Source organism: Triturus cristatus, chromosome 2_2 (assembly GCF_964204655.1).
Source record: "Triturus cristatus chromosome 2_2, aTriCri1.1, whole genome shotgun sequence".
NCBI classification, from domain to species: Eukaryota; Metazoa; Chordata; class Amphibia; order Caudata; family Salamandridae; genus Triturus; species Triturus cristatus.
In genome coordinates, this window is record NC_140582.1 from 473,346,984 (window position 1) to 473,368,364 (window position 21,381).

General features: G+C 44.1%; 1 protein-coding gene across 1 annotated transcript in view; it reads right to left on the minus strand.

Annotated features, from left to right (window-relative positions):
* Window positions 1-21,381, minus strand: part of QRFPR (pyroglutamylated RFamide peptide receptor) — a 633,745-nt gene that overhangs the window by 219,627 nt on the left and 392,737 nt on the right. The window contains exon 4 of the mRNA XM_085641574.1: window positions 18,706-18,941. Within this exon, the coding sequence (XP_085497700.1) occupies window positions 18,706-18,941 (236 nt within the window). The remainder of the gene's footprint in view (window positions 1-18,705; window positions 18,942-21,381) is intronic.

The following is a 21,381-nucleotide window of genomic DNA, read 5'->3' on the forward strand; positions in this document are numbered from 1 at the left end:
GGTTTTAGCCCATAGATGTGAAGGTAATGTGTCGAGTAGGGACATATCAGCATCGGTTATAGAGAGCATACGCCGTGTGTGACAGGGTCTGGACAGATCTGGGTTATCGTGTAGGATGACTCGAACTCCGTCTGGGGAGCATCTGATGGTAGCTCGAAAATGTTTTAGCAAATCAAGTCCCATAATAGCATCGGGGGTGTTGGAGGAGAGCAGAAAGGTTGTGTCGGTGGTGTTATCTTCTAAGTCAAAGGGGATTGGTGCTGATAAGGGGTTAGTGGAGGGCGTTCCGTCAAAGCCTATTGAGGTTACGTGTGAGCCAGACAAGGGTGCCCTAGGAATCAGTCGTTTAGATAACGCACTACGTGTCGCCCCAGTATCTACCAGGAATGGAGATTTTGTGCCCAAGACCTTAGCGGTGACGTAAGGACCTTGCTGGTCAACACGGAGTTCGACTGGATCCCTCCCTTGCCCCTGGCGGTCCTATGCGAAGTCATGAGTGCTTTCGTAGTCGGACTGCTGACACTGGTTTTGTCGGGGGCGATCAAAGGTGTTTGGTCTGCCTGGCCTGTCGTTGATGGCGTCGTTCGTGTGCCCTCGTCCCCGTCCTCTATTTCTGGGGTCATATGCTGTGTCTCTGGGGTCCCTATTTTTGTTCATTTCCAGAAGGACCGGGCACTGGGATTTCCAGTGTCCGAACCCTCTACAGAACGCACATTGATTCCCATCTAAGTCTCTCCGTCCGTTGTAGGATGTAGGTGTATGGTCTCTAGGGGGTAGCTTTCTAGGGGCGGTTGGTTGGTAATTCTCTTTCGGGGGTTCCCTTCCTATTGTCACCCCTTGCAACTGTGCTATCATCACCCTCTCCTTTAATTCCTTTTTCTTCTTCTCTGACGCCCTATCGTTCTCGTTCTTCTGGTTTTCGTAGTATTGGGCCATCTGGAGAATTGCTGCGGGCTTGGAGGCTGCCCAACTACTCTCGCTGGTCTGTAGCTTCTGGGAAACTTCTTGTGACAGACCCTTTACGTAATTCTGGACAAAGAGGTGGTGTCCGGTTGCGGTGGTCATGTCTTGGCCACTGTAATCGGAAAACACCTGGGGTTTCTGGCGGCAAGCCGTCACTATCGACCAGTCTACCTTTCTTTCTGGGATTAGAGTCTTCAGCCTTTGTACAATCTTGTCTGGGAGCTCTAAGATGGCTTTCGGGGGTTTCTGTCCTGGTTCTCGCTGTTTATCTATGGTATCGAGTTGTACCCAGGTATATCCGAACGGCTCAGCGTGGTCAACTTTCCGGATTTGTTTCCACACATCAGCCGGCAGGCATAGCCCAAAGAACAAGTCGATATCTGCTAACGTCATTATCGTTGAGCCTAAGGCTGTACCCAATTCTGTGTAGAAGGCAGTCGGGTTCTTTCTCAAGTCGGGTAGAGTCTTTCTAAAAGTCAAAATATCTTGCCGGTCCCACGGCTGATAGACCCAGTTATATACAACCCTTCCCTTCGCATCTTGGTGGTTGATGTCGTCGTGTGTTCCCTGACCCCTTGGGGGGACCCAGTAGGGGGCAGCTTCTTTAATGGGCATCATGGCATCAGCCCTTCCTCCCTGGGGTTTAGTTGCTATGGGGGTTTCTGTTTTGGTGGTCTGTCCATGTTCTTTAAGGTGTCGGTAGACCTCGAGTGTACGAGTGAAGAGGTTCGTTACATCGCCCTCTCTTTCTTCCCCAATGTCTACCTTCCTATATAGGGCCGCTAAGCCCTCGGGACCTTTATCGTGATATCTGTCCTCATATGCATTCAGGGAGTGATAACAGAGCCGTACGACGAAGTGTCGTCTGCGGCTGTCGGCATACGAGTTATACACGTCCGTTATATACTCCTCACTTTCTTTTCGCTCCCCCAGCGTCCCTACTATCTTATCAATTCCTGCTCGTTCATCCTTAGTTAATCGATTCATTCTGGTGGAATCTTTCTTTCTCATCTCATGGTCATCTAGCGTTATAGCCGACGTTGGGTTTGGCACAAGAGGCTCAGCCGGCGCGGAGGCCGTGAGGGCCGAGGCCCCTGTACTGCTTTCGCTCGTGTTCGGGGGTTGTGGGTGTTGTACTACTGATTGGGAGGGTGCATACGGAGGGGGCATGTAAATGATCGGGGGACCTAACAGTAATTCGTCATTCGTTCGCTGCTTGGAGGACAACTCAGGGTAGAGCAAAGAAGGGGTCCTAACAGCGTACTGGCCTGAGGTTTCGGGCTCCTCTCTTAGTTTAGTTTCCCTTCTCTCCTTTATGTCTTCTTCTAACCTTCTAGCGGCAAGGTGAGCTGCCTTTCGTAATTCCTTTTCTGCTTTTACTTCTTCCCTCTTTTTCCGTTGCGTTGCTTCTTTGCGCCACATGCCGATACTGTCAAGCATAGTAGGCGTCGTTTTATTGCTACGCAGAGCTATTTCTAGCGCTTCTATCCTATGGTCGTCGAAGGATCCCATCAGTGGCCACTGACTCTCGGGGTCCTTCTTGGTATATTTATGCCACAGTTTGCTATAAGCTACGGCGACTAGTCCATATTTAGTGAACATGTCCTTATTAGGGGTGCCTTCCAGTGGAGCCGGATGGTTCACCTCTAATAAGCGGTCCGGGCAGAACCAACTACCAATCAGTGGGGAGAAGATAGGCATGACGGGTTTCAACGGGGACAAAAGTCAGCACTACCTATCTTTTCACTGCTTGCAAAGACTAGACAGAATATCTCTATTCTTCGTTATTTGTAAGCAGAGAATACCTCCAAAGAACCAATATCGAACAACTAGTGTTCGGACAATCAATCAATCAATCAATGGGGAGATAAAGATAGGCACGACGGGTTTCAACGGGGACAAAAGTCTGCGTTACCTACCCTTCACTATTTGCAAAGACTAGACAGAATATTCCTATTCTACGTTATTTGCAAACAGAGAATATCTCAAAAAGCACTATTCTTCAAAACAATCAATGTTCGGACAATCAATCAATGGGGAGATAAAGATAGGCACGACGGGTTTCAACGGGGACAAAAGTCTGCGTTACCTACCCTTCACTATCTGCAAAGAGAGAGGGAGTATTTCTACTCCTCCCCGTTTGTAGACAGCGAATATCTCAAAGAGAACAATCAATGAGCAATACTAGTATTTCCAAAGCTTCAAACAATCAATCAATTATTTCGCAATTTGTCGTGTATCACGATCTTACCCGGACCGCGTGGACAGTTTCTCGTCTTCCGCCTCCAGCGCCCGATCGTCCTCTACTCTCCGTATTTGCCGCGGCACTCCTGATGGTTCCCAGTCAGGACCGTAGATCACTCGAGAGAGGTCTGCTCGGAACCAGTGAAGTTCGGATGATCGTCTACCAGACGAGGGTCTATTGGGCAGGAGCTCTCCCGATCGTTGCAGTCGTTCACTCTGTCGTCGGGACCTCTCCCACTGGATCCACGTGTCGCTGATGGGCCCCACGTTTGGGACGCCAATTGTTAAATGGTAGCGGCAGTTTCAGTCGATAACCTTTCAAGTATTTGCCCGGCGGTAATCGCCTCTCATACCACTCGATAATTTACCAATGAAAGAGGCAGGCGCCGGAGACTGGAAGGCAGGAAACAAAGTTTTATTCCGTCGGAGCAGAACACATCAGATCAGACAGCAAGGTATCGTCACGAGGTGCTCTAACTGCATCTCTGAGACCTGGTCTCTTATACACTGGTTTATTGCTTTATTACACATAGTACATTCTTGAGGTTCCCTTGATGTATGGGAGAATATCCCCTGAAGCCCCGGTTCAGATCCGATCCCACACATAGATACAGTAGAAGTTCCCACCCCACCCACAGTAGGAGATGGCTATTGCGCAGCAGGGTATTCCGCCAATTCCTGGGGGTGTGTGTGACCGGTCGGGTCTCAGGGGGTAGGGGCTTTGATCTACTGTAATCCCTTTGATGTGGGGTGTTTCCCTTACAGTAGGGGCAATAAACTGCATCCGCAGGGCTAGGTGATGGCCTGGGACCAGTTCAGACAATGGGGCGCAGAGGAAGGGGGTTATCAAAGGAGAGGCATGACCATGTATGGGATGTCGGTCGGATGTGGTTCCGTAGCAGGGTCGCGCAGAAAGAGAGGGTTTATGGCCTGTATGAGAGAGCGGGGGTGGCCAGCGCGCGGGGGATGCTCGCAGCGCCAAGGGGAACGCGCTGGCGATTGACAATGAGCGGGGAGAGAGTGGGGTGCCTAAAATGGCGGCCGTGCATTCGCTGTGCGTGGCGCTGGGGAGAGGCAAGATGGCGCAGATAATGTTCAGTTTGCAAGCTAAATTTCCACAATGCCACAAATCTTTCCCAATGGAAGGCGTATAATATCTTGGTGTTGAGATGCCTGGCTGCAAGAATGACATTACAGACTTTGGAAGAAAGGCTTAAAGATGTCAACAGGTGCTACTCAATCTCCATGCTAGAAGGAGGAGAGTGGACAGGTTTGGTTGGAGGACCCTCCACCGCTGCTAGTCCTGAAGAGTAAGCCTGATTGGAGGATCAACACTCATGTTCAGATGCTCGGGATACCAGACTCTCCATGCCCAATCCGGAGCCACAAGGATGACTTAGGCCTGGTAGTTCCTGACCTTCTTGAAAACTCCGAGCAGAAAGGCGTACAGGAGGTCCAAGTTCCACTCAAGACGAAAATTGTCTCTGAGTGAGATCCACCTTGGAAACTCCAGCACGCAAAACTGCTGCCATTGCTCTTTCTTGGCAGAGGTAACCAGATCTAACCAAGGCTTTCCCCACTGCTGAAAGAGGCCTTGCACCGCCTCCCAGTGGAGATGCCATTCATGTTCTGCTAGGCATTGATGGCCGAGTTTGTCCACCCAAGCGTTGAGGGAACCTGCCTGGTGGTGAACCACCAGGGATATGCCCTGCTGTTCCAGCCATGTCCATAGACACATGCCTCTTGACACAGGGTCCATGACCCCACACTGCGCTGATTTTTAAGTACTACATGGCGATGTTGTTGTACGCGAACACCTGCACTAACCTTCCCTTACTAGAGGGTAGAAAGGCCTTCAAGAATGTCGTATCTCATGGTGCTACAGCTTGTTGATGTGGAGTCTGGATTTCGCCGGAGCCCAGAGTCCTCTGATCTCCACCTCTCTTAGGAGGCCGTCCCATCCCAGGAGTGGCGCATCTATCACTGCTCCGAGATCTGGTTTGGGAAGAGAGAGGGGTCTGTCTCTGATCCAATCGCGGTTCATTAGCCACCACTGCAAGTTATTTGCAGTTCTATCCAAGATCTGGGCCATGTCGGAGATATTTGCCTGATGTTGTGACCACTGGAACTTCAGGTCCCACTGCAGAGCACCCATTTGCCATCTGGCATGTGTCATCAGCAGGATGCAGGTAGCCATGAGGCCCAGCAGCCTCAGAGTCAGTCTCATCGAAACCCAGGACAGAGTCTGAAGCATCAGTATCATAGCCTGAATATCCTGGACTCACCGCTTGGGAGGATAAACCCATAACTGCACTGTGTCCAGAGCAGCTCTGATAAAAGTAAGCATCTGAGAGGGAGTCAGGTGTGACTTCAGCATATTGATAGTGAACACCAGCAAATGCAGGTGAACTGGAGATAAGAGACGACTGCATGGGGCGAGCAACCTTCAGCAGCCAATCGTCAAGGTAGGGGAAGACTGGCACCCCTGCCCTCTGCAGACGATATGTGACTACCACCATAACCTTGGAAACACCCATGGGGAACTGCTAAATCCAAAAGGGAGCACAATGAACTGAAAATGATTATTGCCTACCGTAAACCACAGATCATGCCGATGTACAGGCAGAGAGGGATGTGAAAATAGGCTTCCTGCAAGTCCAACGCTACCATCCGGTCTCCTGATTCCAGGGCAGACAAGACCGGAGCCAATGTAAGCATCTTGAACTTCTATTTTTTGTGGAAGTAGTTAAAGGCTCAACGATCTAGGATAGAAGGAAGGCCCTTGTCCTTTTTGAAAACCAGAAAGTCACAGGAATATTAACCACAGTGTACCTCTCGCACCGGAATTCTCGCTATGGCTCCCTTGGCCAAGAGAGCCCTGACCTCTCCAACGAAGCAGGGACAAGTGACCCTCCATCATCTGGTCATAGGATAGTGGCATGGAGGGAGGGGTAGTCTTAAAGGGGAGGGGGTAGCCCCTTTGGACACTCTGCAAAACCCACCTGCCCAATGTAATGGACTGCAGGTGGTGTAGGTGATGGTGCATCCTGCCACCAACTGGTCACCATGATCTTGAAAGGCAAGATCAGGAGGTTAGGAGGCTATAGCTGCTAGAAGGGCAATGGATGGACCAGACCACCAGATACCTGACCCACGGGGCCTGTGAATACTACACCTTTGTCCATGCAGAGGCTGGGAGGCATGCGTGGCTCGGTGGCAGGAAGGGTATTGATGTGGTTGAAAGCCTATTTTGTAGCTAGGAAAGGATCAAAAAGCAGACTGGAGGTTATCAGGGGCAGCTAAAAGTCTCAAGGACATGGCCATAGCCTGTGAGTCCTTAAAGCACTTCAGTACCGAGTTTGTCTTTTCTCTGAAGAGACGGGTGCCATTGCTAGGGCATATCCATGAGGGAAACTCGGTCATCCCCTGAAAATTCAGACATTCTCAGCCAGGTGTGGCATCGGAGGACCACTGTCAATGAAACCACTGCCCAGTGAGTGGGTTGTGTCTGATCCACAGTGTATAGTGAAAATTGCTGTGTCTCTCCCGTCTGTCGCTGCTTGGAAGAGAGTGGCCCCGTCCTCTTACGGGACCTGTGGTAACACTTGAGCAACTGTGTCCCAGAGCTTGTGGGAGTAGCATTCCAATAAACATGCAGTGTTCAGTGGCCACAATGCAAGGATGGTGGAGGAAAACATTTTCTTTCCCAAGCTGTCCAACATCTTGGATTCCCTATCTGGGGGAGAAGCAGGGAACGTGCCATGTGAAGTGAAGGCATGAACCACCAAGCTCTCTGGGGTAGGGCGTTGGATGAAGAAATATGGGTACCCTGGAGTGGAGTGGTGGCTGCGGGCAATCGTCCTAGTGACTAGAGGCCCTGTGTGGGGTTTGGACCAGGTCCCCAAAAGGTCTTCAGTAAGGGCTTCATTAAACGGGAGTAAGGGTTCTGAATAGGAGACTTCCGTATGCGCAACTCTGTCAAGATGTTGGTCTTGACTGCCACTACAGGCAACTGAAGGTTGAGGACCTCAACCACCTTCTGCACTACCATTGCATAAGTAGTTTCCTATTCTGTAGCCAGGGGAGGGGTGAAAAGCATGCCGGTATCTGGAGATGTATCCAGTCCCCTGATATCACCCAGTGCCTCACACAAGTCTATAGCCTGATCATAAGACTGCCATTCTAAAGGGTCCACTGACCCATCCCATTCCTCCCCAAGGGCTAGCCCTTCAGAATAGGGATTAAGCTCAAACCTAAGACACAGGGGTCCTGTCTGGGCCAGAATCAGAGTCGGTTGACCAGGCTCCAGCTCCATGCCAAATTTGGCATTACAATGGGGATGGCACAGCTGATGGGCATCAGTGGCACTAGGAGCGTCGGCATCGAGACCTGAGGAACCAGGGAAGGTTAGGATGACATGACCGGTATTGGTCAGGACCCAAGAGCCGGGCCGAAGCCTCCGACACAGAACCAGGCCCTATGGGTTCTGAAGGCGCACCTGAGGAGTTGGGCTGCTCAAACATGAGACTCATGGCCTCATAAAACTTTTTAATTTCAGTGGAGATCACTCAGGCTCCCAGGAAACTGGGGAGGCATGGAGTGGGCTCAGGTGCAGGTTCCAGGGAGCCAGGCCTCGAAAGCGGATGTTCCTACGTTGCATGGGCCGACGAACAAGGAGCAGTCGGAGTGCGCTTTGAATTCTTCTGTTTTTTGTGCTTTTTACCTGAATGGCCCGATCAATTCCAATGGGACGAATTAGACTTCGAACTCCTGGAATGGTCCCAGGACCTTCCTCTTGACTGGGACCATGACTTCAGCAGAGTTGCATGCCAGGCCGCTAGCAGCTTCAGGGACTGCTTCCTCACAGCTTTCCGGCCACGGCCCGGCAATCTGACTATGACTTGGAGTCATTTGTTGTGCTTCACACATCATAAAAAAATTAGGTGCATGTCCTTTACTGACATGGCGCAGTGAGAGGCGCCACAGGGTTTGAAACCTGTTTTCCTCAATGACATCTCAGAAACGCAAGGAGGAAAAAAACCTAAAAAAAGTAGACAAAATGTCCCAAAAATTCTGTCAAAAACTGACAGAGGGTAACTCTTTTCTCGGATCAGCTCTGGTTGGCACGGAAAGAAAAGAACGGATGTCAGTGTGCCAAGGTGGCACCTATATAAGTGATGTGGACATCACTTCAAAAGCTGACAGTGCCACGTGGAGCTGACTGATGCCACCTACTGGCACGCAGGGTTACTGCTCATGGAAAATCTTCCGGATCCAGCCGGACACTTGGGGAAATTCATAGGTAAGGAATCTGCAGCTAGAAGTCTCTATCAGATAGGCTGCATATATGAAGCAAAATGAGAAGTAAATATAAAGTGGATTTGGGTAGAACAAAAAATATATATATTCTCCATACACTTTATCAATGGTTTAGCCTCAAATTGTAGAACACCAGATCAAATGTAGCACTTCAAATATTTCAAGAAATCAGATTAAAAACTAATATAGTTTATTTTAAACTACGTACAAAGTAGGTTTTAGAAATATTTAGCACAGTCAAAGAAAATTGAAAGGATGGAGATGCTTTCACCCCATGAAGTGTTTTGGGGCATGTCTTACTTCACTTGAGACTAGTGTTTCCTACGTGCCTCAAATTGTATAGCTGCATTGATAGCAGAGATTTTAACTTCAAAGTAGCTATCTAAGTTGAGGTAAGAATCAAACGGGAGAGGAAATAGGTGCTGGAAATGGAACCAAAAATAGGATGTTGGAATTCTCATCCTCTGATGTGCACACTGGAAATACATCTCCAAAGTTTTAGTCGATTATCAGTGTTCACCAAACTTGCTCCCCTTGTACTCTAGTGATGTTTTCCTCGCTTGTTAGAGCCATACCTATTAACTGTTTGTGAAAGTTTGTAATTTTTGTGGTGACTTGCATGGTGCTATCTCCATAAAATATTCTAATAGACCTACTAGGTAAAATGTCTGCCACTTACAGAGCTGTAAATGAAGAGATTAAAGAGCCAGAGGCATGTGCGGAGGGTGTTATTTTTGGCAGTTTCTCCATTACAGTACTTCTTTAATTCAGGTACTTTTTTATGTCCTAGTTATTTCTATGAGTTCACACAAAACAAAATATTTTATGGAAGGGAAGTATGTGTCAGAAGAAACAGCACTGAACTAGCGGGAAACATCCTTCACAACGCGGGCATTGCATCGCAATACCTTTACATCGCAGGCATTACAACGCAAGTCATTACAATGACTTGCGCTCGATGGTGCTCTAACCTAACGAATAGTATGATTTACTATTCCAACACCTTCCCTACTGTATGCAGACTGGAGTTAAAATAGTAAATCATACTATTCCTAAGTCCAGTGCCAGTCACTGTAACACTTGCATTGTAACAAACGTGATGTAAAGTACCACGTTGTAAATGTATGCGTAGTAACATCATACATTCACACTAGCGGGCCAATGGATTAGTCCTAAATGTAAACTACAATAGGTTGGCTTGAGGAAATAAATGTTTATATTATATAAGGGAAAGTGTATTGGACACTCATTGTTATATTAAGAACAACCTATATTCTATGAACGTCTTAGTGTGCGTCCAAAGTTAATTTAAAGACATTTTCAAACCAGAAAGTGGGGACATTGCTTCATATATTTGTAGAATATAAAAAAGAAGTCATGGAATGATTTACCAATATATTTAAAGATTTGTTACAAACTGAAAATATAGTTGTTGTATGGAATGAAGTGATCCACAAGATGCTGGTAAGTTTCCAAGTAGTTTATTGTAGAATTACAAATCCGATAGGAGAGCCCATCCTCCAGGGACATCCATCTCCGTGATTCCATTACTGAATGGTGTTAGGAGCGGCAAGGTCAGTAATGAGAGTGATGGAACATGGAACGCCATTTGCAGGATGCACTGAACATTCAAAGGATGCAATAAGAAACAAAGTGCCCCTTAGGCACGCATCTAACAGAGCATGCGCCTGGCACAGCAAAAGCATGTTCTTCAACAATGCAGAATACAAGACAACTCCCCTTTAAAAAATATGCATAACATACAGTCAATTATTGCAAAGACAAAGGTTTTTTTTTAAATTCTACCACATTTAGTTATTACATTTTTGTTGAAATTCAACGACCTCTCATCACCATTAGTATCATTGACAATCCCTTAATTTCCTTGAATGATGATGGAATGCTCTGCCCTGGTTTGCTTATTATCCAATTTATCAGGTTCGAAATACTGGATGTCTGAGTAATTACCATCATTATTATTGAAAATAGGATCTACAGATGGCAAAAATAAATCACGTTTTGTGATGTTGTTGCAAATTATTTCTTACAACCGTACTTTGAAACTCACTCAACAAAACTAGATTCTTAATAGCCCACCATCGCCCATCTTCCAGAAGAGCTGAGGAACGAGCAACTTTGGTAACCTTAACAGGCCTATGAAAATTGAACTGTACTTTAGATTTCCTAGGTCTCATATTCTTCAACATAAATCATGACACGACCTCGACAGCATCAGTACAAATATTGTTTTTGTTATCATGAAATGCTTTTGTTTTCATTTGTGATTTTTGGACTTTAGTTTTAATACCTTTAAGATCCACAACCTCCCCGAAAATACTTTGTGATCTATATTTTAAGCACACATGGCACAAACCGGTACGAGCTTGTCTACTTCGCAATAAGCAAAATGGCGAGACACCAGTAATGCTATGAGGAGTTTTATGGTAAGCCCAAACTTTGTCTTGGACAAACTTAGCAACATCCTTGCTGCATGTGAGAGCAGTTTAAATCCCCTCCTTGAGGAGTCTATTAACCCTCTCAACTGCACCGTAGGAACAAGGCGAATACAGAGGGACATTGTAGTGCTTAAAACCTTTATCTTTAAAAAAAAGAAACATAGTTTCTGACATAAGTTGTACACCATTATCCATGATTAACATCTTTGGGTAACGTTCTAAAGCAAAAACTTTGTTTAAAACTGTAATGACTTCTTGAGTGGATGTTTCTCGCATAAAATCATAATATACCCACTAAAAAATAATCTATTATGACAACTACCTACCTGCTATTACAAGGTAGTGTCATGATGGTGTCAGCTAAGTCAAGAGAAACTTTAGGCCAGGGAACTTGAGGTAATGGCGTGGTAACTGAAGGGGTATCTTGTGTCTTCCAATGTTTGTTAAATAAGATACATTCTTGACAATTATTTACAAATGTATCTACATCAAAATCCATGTAAGGCCACTAAAAATAGCATCTTATGGTTTTCTTGGTGGAGGTAGCTTCTAAATGACCATTATGGGCTAACTCTAAAATCTTAGGTCTTAAAGAAGTGGGTACCACAATTATTTCAGCTCTCATGAGAATATTGTTTTCCACAGTAAGCTGACCAGCTAACTGACAGAATGAAAATAATTTCCCTTTGAAATTGTTCATGGGAGGCCAACCCTATTGAACCACGCTTTTAACATCCTTCAAAATCGAATCAGTCTTCCAAGCAGTGTCCCATTCTGTTTCAGTGATAGTACCCTCACACAGCTGTACAATGTCCATGCTCACCACAAAACATTAATCTTCAAACATGTCTACTTCCAAGTTTCCTTCCTGTGGAACAGGTAACCTCGATAGACAATCAGCTCTGCAGTTGGCGTTTCCTGGTATATACATAAAATCAAAGTTTTATTCTTGTAATTTAGATAAGATTCTGATGAGTCTTGAAGAAGCACATGAAGATCCTTTATCACCTATCAAATACATAAGAGGTTTGTGGTCTGTACATAATGTGAAAGATGTGCCCCAAATATAAGTTTTAAATTTAGTTATCGTCCACGCACAAGCCCTCTCTACGGCACTGTATTTTCTTTCATTTGAAGATAAGACTCTGGAAGTGAAAGCAACAGTAGTTTCAGAAGAACCTATTTTCTGACATAAGACAGCACCCGAACCTACAGCACTGGCATCCACTGTTATAATACACCTGTGACCACTCACATATGATTTCAATGCAGGCACCTTAGATAGAATATCTTTTATCTCCTGAAAAACATTCCGTTCAACCGTACCCCAACAAAATCTTTCTGTTTTCCTCAACATTTTTTTAAGTGGTTCCATGAGATTAGCATAACCACAAACAAATCTGGCATAATAATCACCCCAAAAAGGATAGCAGTTCTTCCTTATTACAAGGTACAGGTGCTTCTTTAAAAAGCTTTGATAAGATCTTCCTTGGGTTTGATGCCTTGAGCAGTAAAGTGGTGACCTAAATATTCTACATTATCTTTCAAAAAATTGCACTAGTCTTTTGAAACAGCCATACCATGATTTGATAGAATAATCAAAACTTGGTCCAGATTGCGGTTGTGTTATAAAATATCATTAGCAAAATTGATTATGTCATCCTGAAAAGCTAAAACGCAATGTACATCCTTGAATAGTGCAAACAATAATTTTTGAAACACGCTTGCCGTAGATGCAAGACCAAATGGCAAGCATAAGCACTTGAAAGCTCTGAAAGGCATAATGAAAGTGCAAAGAGATTGCGATTCTTTTTTAAGCAAGACTTTTTTTTGCCCCCTCCAAAGTGGAAATGAATTAATTTCTTTTTGGAAGTGGATTGCAATCCCCTGAAACGTTTTTGTTTAAGGAGCGTAAATCCACACTAAAACGGATTTTACCATATTTTTTACAGCACTGACCCACTCTGCAGCATTGACAGGTTTAAATATTTTTGCTGCACATAACTAATCTAAATGCTGCCTCAATTCATTTGCAATAGATAGGGGAACGTCTCTGACTTTATGTTTGACGGCCAAGGTACCTGGCTTCAAAATTATTACATGCTCAAAATCTTTAACAGTACCAATAGAGTCAGAGAACATGGTAGGATATTTCAGCAAAATGTTATCTATTTCACTAGTATGATCTTCTACAAGCATGACCAGAATGCTAGTGCCTGGCCTCAAAACTATACCTAGTCTCCCTTGATCTATAAAACCCACAATGTCACAACTGTTAACTGCTACATATATTTTAGCAGAGATAGACCTCCCAGAGACCTCTAAAACATCAACAAAATACCCCCTGGTAAAAATGTCAGACTCCCCATACACTAACGGCCTTGATGTCAGGAGTTTCATGTAATTTATTACTCCAGTATGGTTCAAATGTTTCTTCAGATAACATGGTTATGGATGTACCCGAGTCCACCATGATCTGTAAACTTACTTTGCAAAAAGGTCAATTTTCCTTTGCAATACTGCCAGTATCACAATCAACCAAGGGAGATGTAACAACATGAGAAGATTTTGCCTCCAACCTCAAAATAGTAACGGTGTTGACACACTCCCCATCATCAGGTGTATAGTGTTGAGTGACTTCAGGTACACAATTTACTCTAACAGCACTAGCACTAGAAGTTTTACAAACTTTCATGAAATGGCTTATTTTCCTACATTTTGTACATTATTTACCCATGGCAGGGCAAACCAGATTATCACCTAAATGATTGTATGAGCCACATCTGTAACAAACATTAGATTTGCTGAATTTATTATTCTAAACATTCCTTACTGCATTCACACTGGTACTATTGAGATTATTAGGCATGATGGATGCATTGGCTAGTGCTTCGACAGAGAGAACAGAACGTTCTACGCCTTGAGCTATTTTGACAGTTTGCTCTGGAGTAGGATTAGTACAATACAGTAAATGTTCCTGTACTTTTTCAGAATGATAATTAAGCACTATTTGATTTCTTAAGTATGGATCAGCAGCATTCTCAAAGCAACAGGAACTAGCCAAAATGTGAAGACTAGAAACGTATTATTCAATACTTTAATCACAACTTTGTTTCGTGGAATAAAACAACATTCGACTCAGAAGTAAATTGTTTCTCTAGTCTTTTCTCAGCCTCAATAAATACATTTCATGCATCCCCAGCTTCTCCACAAGGAGCCGGAATTTTAGGTAAGTTGTCAAAAACTTTTTGCACTTCAGTACCCAAACAACCATATAAAATAGCTTGTTTTCTGGCAGAACTGTACTCAACTCCATCTATTGCCACTAAATAGTTCTTGAATACTTAAAACTAGCTAGTGCTTCCATCCTAAATTGGTTTCACCAGGACCATCTAAAAATCGTGGAGGTTGTTAGTGTGAATTACTTCCTCCAGACATATTGTACACTTAAAAGACCAATAAAGTACTCAATTAGAGAAATTTAAACAAAAACACAAAATTACTAATAAAGTCTTGGTGAGGCAACATACAAACTGTAGCAGAATGTAATATGTGGCGTTGTAAGAGAAATATCCAAGTAGGTTGTGAACAAAGTTGTCACAGATGCTCTCTTGAAACGAATAAGTAACTTCACTGACAACTCACACCCATGAATTGGGAGAATTGCGAATCGCAAAATTCTCCAAAAATTGAATAATTCCCCAAACCATTGCAGCACTGACATGTACAAATATTCCAATGAGCCAATGTACTCAAGACAAGAGCGGTGAGTGGCTCCACCTTGCTTTCAATCAGGCACAAACAGAATCTAGCAAACCTAGCCCCGCCTCAAATCAGGCAGGAATGTAACAGAACTGATCCATTGACCTAACTCCACTCAGAATACGATAATTGTGGTCACGTATACTGTGTGCTGCTCGCCACATGAGCCGCTGTAGCAAAATTGATTGGTGGCTCTGCTCTGCCACTGACAGGCAACATGACACCCCCCAGGCGTCGGAAGAACTAGTCATCAGAAGAACTGCCTCCAGGAAGAAAAAAGCTTTGGCAGTCATGTCGGAATGAGGTGGGTTCCGGAATGAGGAAAATATAAGCACCCAGATTAAACCATTCTGTTGCCAAATAATTGTTGTATGGAATGAAGTAATCCATAAGATGCCGGTAAGTTTCTAAGTAGTATATTGTAGAATTACAAATCCGAAATGAGAGCCTATCCTCAAGTGACCTCTCTTTCCGTGATTCCATTACTGAATGGCATTAGGAGCGGCCAGGTCAGTAACCAGAACAACTGAACATGGAACGCCATTTGCAGATGGAATGAACATTTGAAGGATGCTATAAGAAACAAAGCGCCTGCTAGGCACAGTCTAACAGAGCACACATCAGGCGCAGCAAGAGCATGCTCTTTGTAGGAGGGTGGAATATGACTGCATGGTTGCCCCCACTTTTTTTCTGGTGGTTTGATGGTTTTTGACTAGTCTGGCTGGGATCCTGCTATCCAGGACTCCAGCCTATCTGCTTACTCCCTTAAATGACTTGGAGTGCATATTAGATGCACTAGTGATTGGATACTGTGGTACCTTATGAGCCCCTAGTATATGGTACCTTAGGTACCAAGGGCATAGGTACTTCACAGGCCTACCAGGGGCTGAAGCATGTATTATGCCACCCCTGGGAAGCAGACTAAATCTGACACCACAGGCCTGCTACTGCAGCCTGGGTGAGGTAGTGTTAGCACTCCTCACTGAGGTATAGGTTCCTATATCTCACCATACACACACATTTAAACCTATCAGTCACCCCTAAGGCAGGCCCTATAATCCTGAGGGCAGGGTGCTTGGTTTACAATGTGAGGGGGTGCCTCTGCATGAGCAGGGCTCCTCTGCAGCTGGCAGAGTCTATTCTCTGTGGCTGTTTGTGGATGCGGTTAAACCATATACTCTTAAGTGCATTATAACCTAGTGGTAAATGCTAACTTTGGAATGACTGCATCAAAACATGTCGTGTTTGGTGTCAAACAGCTTGGAATCATACCCCCACACCAGTAACTGGTGTGGGAGTACGATCCCACCCTTCTAGAGGGGAAGACATGTACCTACTGTCGAAACACGGTAGAAATCTGAAAGAGCCCTGGCATCACAAAATATATGCCACCAGCACAGACACTGGGCTGCCCTCCTGCTGCTGACTGAAACTCGCAATGGAGGAGGCCCAACAATAGGCATCCTGTCACAGGGAGGTGTAACCACCTTCCAGACAGGATTTAGTGTATTGGGGCTGGGTGGGTGCACTCCTAGAGTGCTTTGAAGTCCTGCACTGGGGGAGCAGTAGGTTCCTCTGTGCATATGCCAGCTCAAACCGGTTCAGGGGCTACCTGCCACTGCTCTGGCGCAAAACTGGACCAAGGGAAATGGGTGTAACCACCCACTCCCCTGACCCTCCCAGAGGAGTGGTCATAGAGCTAGTCCCTCCCTTTCCTTTAGTATAAGTTAGGGAACCCTTGCCATTGCAAGTTAGATATCCCTGGACGACGCTCTACAAGAAGAATCCTGGACCTTCGATGTTCCACTACCTTTGGAAGACTGAAGAATCTCCCTTGGAGTCAAGGAGTGACTCCCCTGCTTGGCAGGCACCAAAAACTTGAATCAACGGTTGCAAACTTTTGCGCTCCCGCTGGAATCCGAAGTCCCTGCAGTCCCGGAAGTGGATTTCCTGACTTCTCGACGGCCATTGTGAGTCCCCAGCAGAGCTGAGGCGAGTTGACCCCACAAGTGACGAGGAACAGCAATACCTGGGTACTGTGCACTATTGTCAAGTGCAACCCATTCACGACGTTCTACGAACTTGTGCATTGGACCACGTATGGTTCAAGCCTCCAGCAGGATTTTCCTTGAAAATCAGCGGCCTATCTCGTCCCGAGTGACTGTGGGCTCCTGTGAAGCGAATCCTCATAAGGCGTCTTCATAATCCCTTGCCAGCTGGCTTGTGGGTCCCCTGAAGACTTTCTCATCAAACCGAAGAGCTCCCCTGATTGCTCCAGGCCTGCCCTGACCGTCGCTGGGTGAGTCCCTCAGATCTTGCTGGTCTGCACCGCTGACTTTCTTCAATTTCCACGAGACTTGCTGTTGCCAAGGCGTGTTGGCTCCAATCCGGTTGCCGACACCTCAGTAAGCTGCAGACTTTGTGGGACACTCCAAATCCAGCTCCAGGTTGTTGTCGACGCCTCCTGGACCTCGTGGCTGAAGAGTAAAAACACCCTTGATCACCTGAAATCACCCAACATCCGTGGGCATCCATCTTCCTGGCCCCGGGTCACTGGTAAGTGACTGTGAACACTGTCCCTTCTGCTTTCAGGTCTTCTTCATCTTGAATCCAGCCTTAGATTCCACCGGACACTTCTCCAGTCTTCACAAGCAGCAAAACTTCTTCGGCTCCCATTGAAAACGACAACGCGACCCGACACCACAAGACACCTATGTACCCGGCTTCCCTGGGTGAGGTAACTCGTGCACTCCGGTGCTCCTGTGGGTGTTGGCCCTCGAACTACTTACCTTGTAAGTGGCTTGCTTGTAGACTCTCTAGAAGTACCCTAAAACTTTAAAAATCCAACCGCGACTTGCTCCATTGAAATCAATAGGGAACCCGCGGCCGTGTTCTCATACTGCACGCGTCTCCCGTGGGTCCTTTACTTACCTGCCTTGGGTGGATTAGTGAAGCTCCAGCGATTCTACAGGCCTAGACCTTGTCCCCTTGCAAGGCAACTTTCCTAAACCTCTTTTTTAGTATATGGTCTGGTAAGCCCCTAGGGCCCCAGCCATATTTGTGCTTAACTTATTGTGAAACGTTGATATTTGCATATGTTCCTGACTTCTAATCTCATAAAGAGATTAGTAGAGTGTGTCTAGAAATAAATACATATATATTTTATATATATACCTGTGTGGTGTCCTTTCATTTGGTAATTCAAGAGATTATAAGGTAAAACAAGCTGCTTTACATTCCTCTGAGACTTAGCCTGAAGGCTGCTGTCCACAGCCACCACTAGTATAGCTTTCTTTAAAAGGTTGTCTTAAACCTATCTACCAAGAGTCGAATTGGACTGGGTGCAAGGTGGCCACTATAACTAGTGACCAGCATATGCCACGCCAACTTCTCACACTCTTTAACAATGGTTCATTTTCTCAAGCTCAGGCTTAAATTATGCACTATAAATCGCCCCTTGATAGCAGACTGTGCAATGCTATCACTCACTCGAACATCAGTAAACTATAACTATGGTATGACCGATAATGGATATAAAGAATTATTCAAAATAAGTAGCGATAAACAGAAAACATGAAAAACCAGATTTTAAATACTGTTTTGCTTTTTAGTGGTCGCTTAACTAGCTTACCATGTTGTATTTGTCTTGTTTCACCCTCGGTGTTGCTGCTGTTACTAAGCAAATGTACCTTTATATTCTATTTGAGAATAAGCATTATTGCGTGAAACTACCACACAAATAGTGTATTATAAGAATACGAACTTGACACCAAATATAATAAAGAGAACCAACACATAAATATGCTCACATCAATACAAAATATTTTCTCCATTCGTGGCAAAACAAGGTTATATAGATCTCACGATTATCAGAAGGTAAGTTACAGGTAAAGAACTTAATTTTAAGAAGTACTTAGCAACATGTCAAACATATACCGAAATTTTCGAAAAATTTACTAACCTTGATATTTTTGACATTTCCTTCCCATGAATTGCCTGAAGCACAGATGCATCGCCTACTCGTTTCTTAATCCAAAGTTCAAAACCAATTTTACTGTACAGCAGAAGCATCAGAGTGAGAGGAAGTAGGAATAGTATAACGAGAATGAAGGTGGAATATATTCGTTGATGAACAGGACTGGTCCATTCTTCTAAACAGCACACATAGTGCGTTTCATACAAAAAGTCATATTTAACCTAGAAAACAAGCAGTAATAATGTTGTTAGTACATTTAAAGTAACGTAAAGGAATCACTATGTGAATAAAACATTTTGATATGGAACCAAAGGGGAGTGTACTGCGTTATTTAAAGTAGAGAGGGGGGTAAGAAAAGGATGCGTCTTGGCACCATTCCTGTTCACTCTTTATACCAACGCTTTGCAACAGGAGTTGGTGACTAAGGCAAGGGACCCATGTATGTCAACAAACGCCCAATAGTCTCCCTTCTCTATGCAGATGACGCAGTGCTCATGGCACGTGCGCAGATAGGCCTACAAAAAGCTCTTGCTTTTTATACTGGTTTTATGAATAAATTAGGGTTAAAGCTCAATGCCAAGAAAACTTTTGTTATGATCTGCAGGCGGGGGAGACAAAAATGCAAGAGCCACCAAGTTGGGGGAAGTAGGGTAGACTCCACTAATACGTTTACGTATTTGGGTGTTTTGTTTAATCGCACTCGTTCCTAGGGTCAGGTGGTCAAGAGTCTTCTCTTCATGAAGTCGACTGTGGCTGTTGTCAATTTCTCAGATAAAATGGGTAAAAAGCCCCCAAAAATTCTTCTTAAAATTTACCAGGCGAAATGTGTGAGTATAGCTCCCTTTGGGGCGGCAGTTTGGGGTTTTTATGATTCCTCCCCCATTCAGTATGTTGAAAATGCCTTTTTAAGATTTATTTTAGCTGTACCTGCTAGTTCCCCTGTTTTTAATTGCCATAGTTAGCTGGGGATTCCATATATTTCAGATGTTATTAAGGTACAACCAGTGTTACTCTGGCACAGAATTTGTACCTCCAGTAGCACAGGCCTAAATAAAGAAATAATAAAGGATTCAATGAAGCTGTATCATGCTACTAAGATTACTTGGTTAAAATATGTAAAAATCATTATGCATGATCCCGGGCATCCAGATTATTAAACTTCCCCAGAGACATTGAACTCTATTTGTAGGAAGTATTGAAAGTAATCTGCATGACCCACCTTGAGACAATCAGACTTGCAATGGAGACAAATAAATCTGCGGTCGTCCAACACCAATTGATTGTAATAACATATGATATCCAACCATATCTTTTACATTGTTTAGGAGGGTATGATAGGTATGTTTTAACTCATTTTAGGTTTGGGACCTTTCACCGACTAATTAGCTACCCAGAGATGAAGGGTTGGTCCAGAGAACTATGTCATTGTCCTTGTGACGTTCTCTCCCAACAAAATACTATTCATGTGATTTTATTTTGCAAATTGTATGCTAAAGAAAGATCCAGATGGATCTTGCCTCCATTAAGGATAGGGGGATGGAGGCAATGCCGACCTGCCTTTTTATATTTACAGCTATTGGATAGTGATTATTATATTGGAGTTATGGCTGGCTTTTTAAAAAGTATACTGAGAGCAAGGAAAAGCATCAATGTCTAACTTTCTTAGAAAGTAGATTAGAATGTATTAAATTCTGTAGGACCGCTTTGTTTGCAATGTCTACCCCCCAATATAATACATTTGGATTAAGTCCACTTGTAAATGAATGAACTGTAGAATTGTGTACATTTGTATTTTAAAGAATTCCTGAAATGCTTTCATCTGTTTGCTTTTGTGATTTTAAATGACTGAAATCGAATGAAGCTCTTTTTGATTTGATTTTGATTTGAACATTTCAGATAAAATGAATCAGACATCAAGTTTTGTAACCAAACCTGCTGAAGGACTGTGACTAAAAAGAATACGTGTCAATCCAGTGTGTGTGCACACCCATTTATGTTATATGTGGTTCAAAGCTACTAATTTCACACAAAAAAAATATGTATGTGGTGGAATAGTTGCATGATCAAATGCAACTTCTCATTCAGGACCAGAGGGGTTTTAGATGCCTTAATAAGACACTAATATCTTTAAAAGTTTCAAATTCTGAACCAAGTTCAGAGTGTATTCCACAGTGACGGTATTACTTCAGCTAGAACGTGGAAACAAACAATGAAAAAATGTAGACCGTAAAAAAAGACTTAAGAATAACCACTACTAAAATGTATACCATACATAACTTTCTCATGATTAAAATTCTTACAAGCACCAAAAGCAATATCATTCACTTATATGCTAGGTCTGAATTTGAAACAAGACTAAAATCCAGGCTTACAGCAGGTAAAAGTGAGTATGGCTGAATTTAGTAACCAGTCTGTTTTTGGTAAGGAAATAATTATGGATTGTAGATATTTTGGCAGTTGATACCACCAAGTCAATGAGTGTTTTTCAGTTTATATTTCCACATTAAATAACAAGACGTCAATTATTTTTTTACTGGTTTGAAAACTAGCATTTCAGTTCACCCCTTACCACAACATTTCAACTGCTTTATTTCCAAAGATCCTACAGTGGAAATACTTAACCAAATTACTTTATGCTTCTCGTTATGTCACATACTTCTC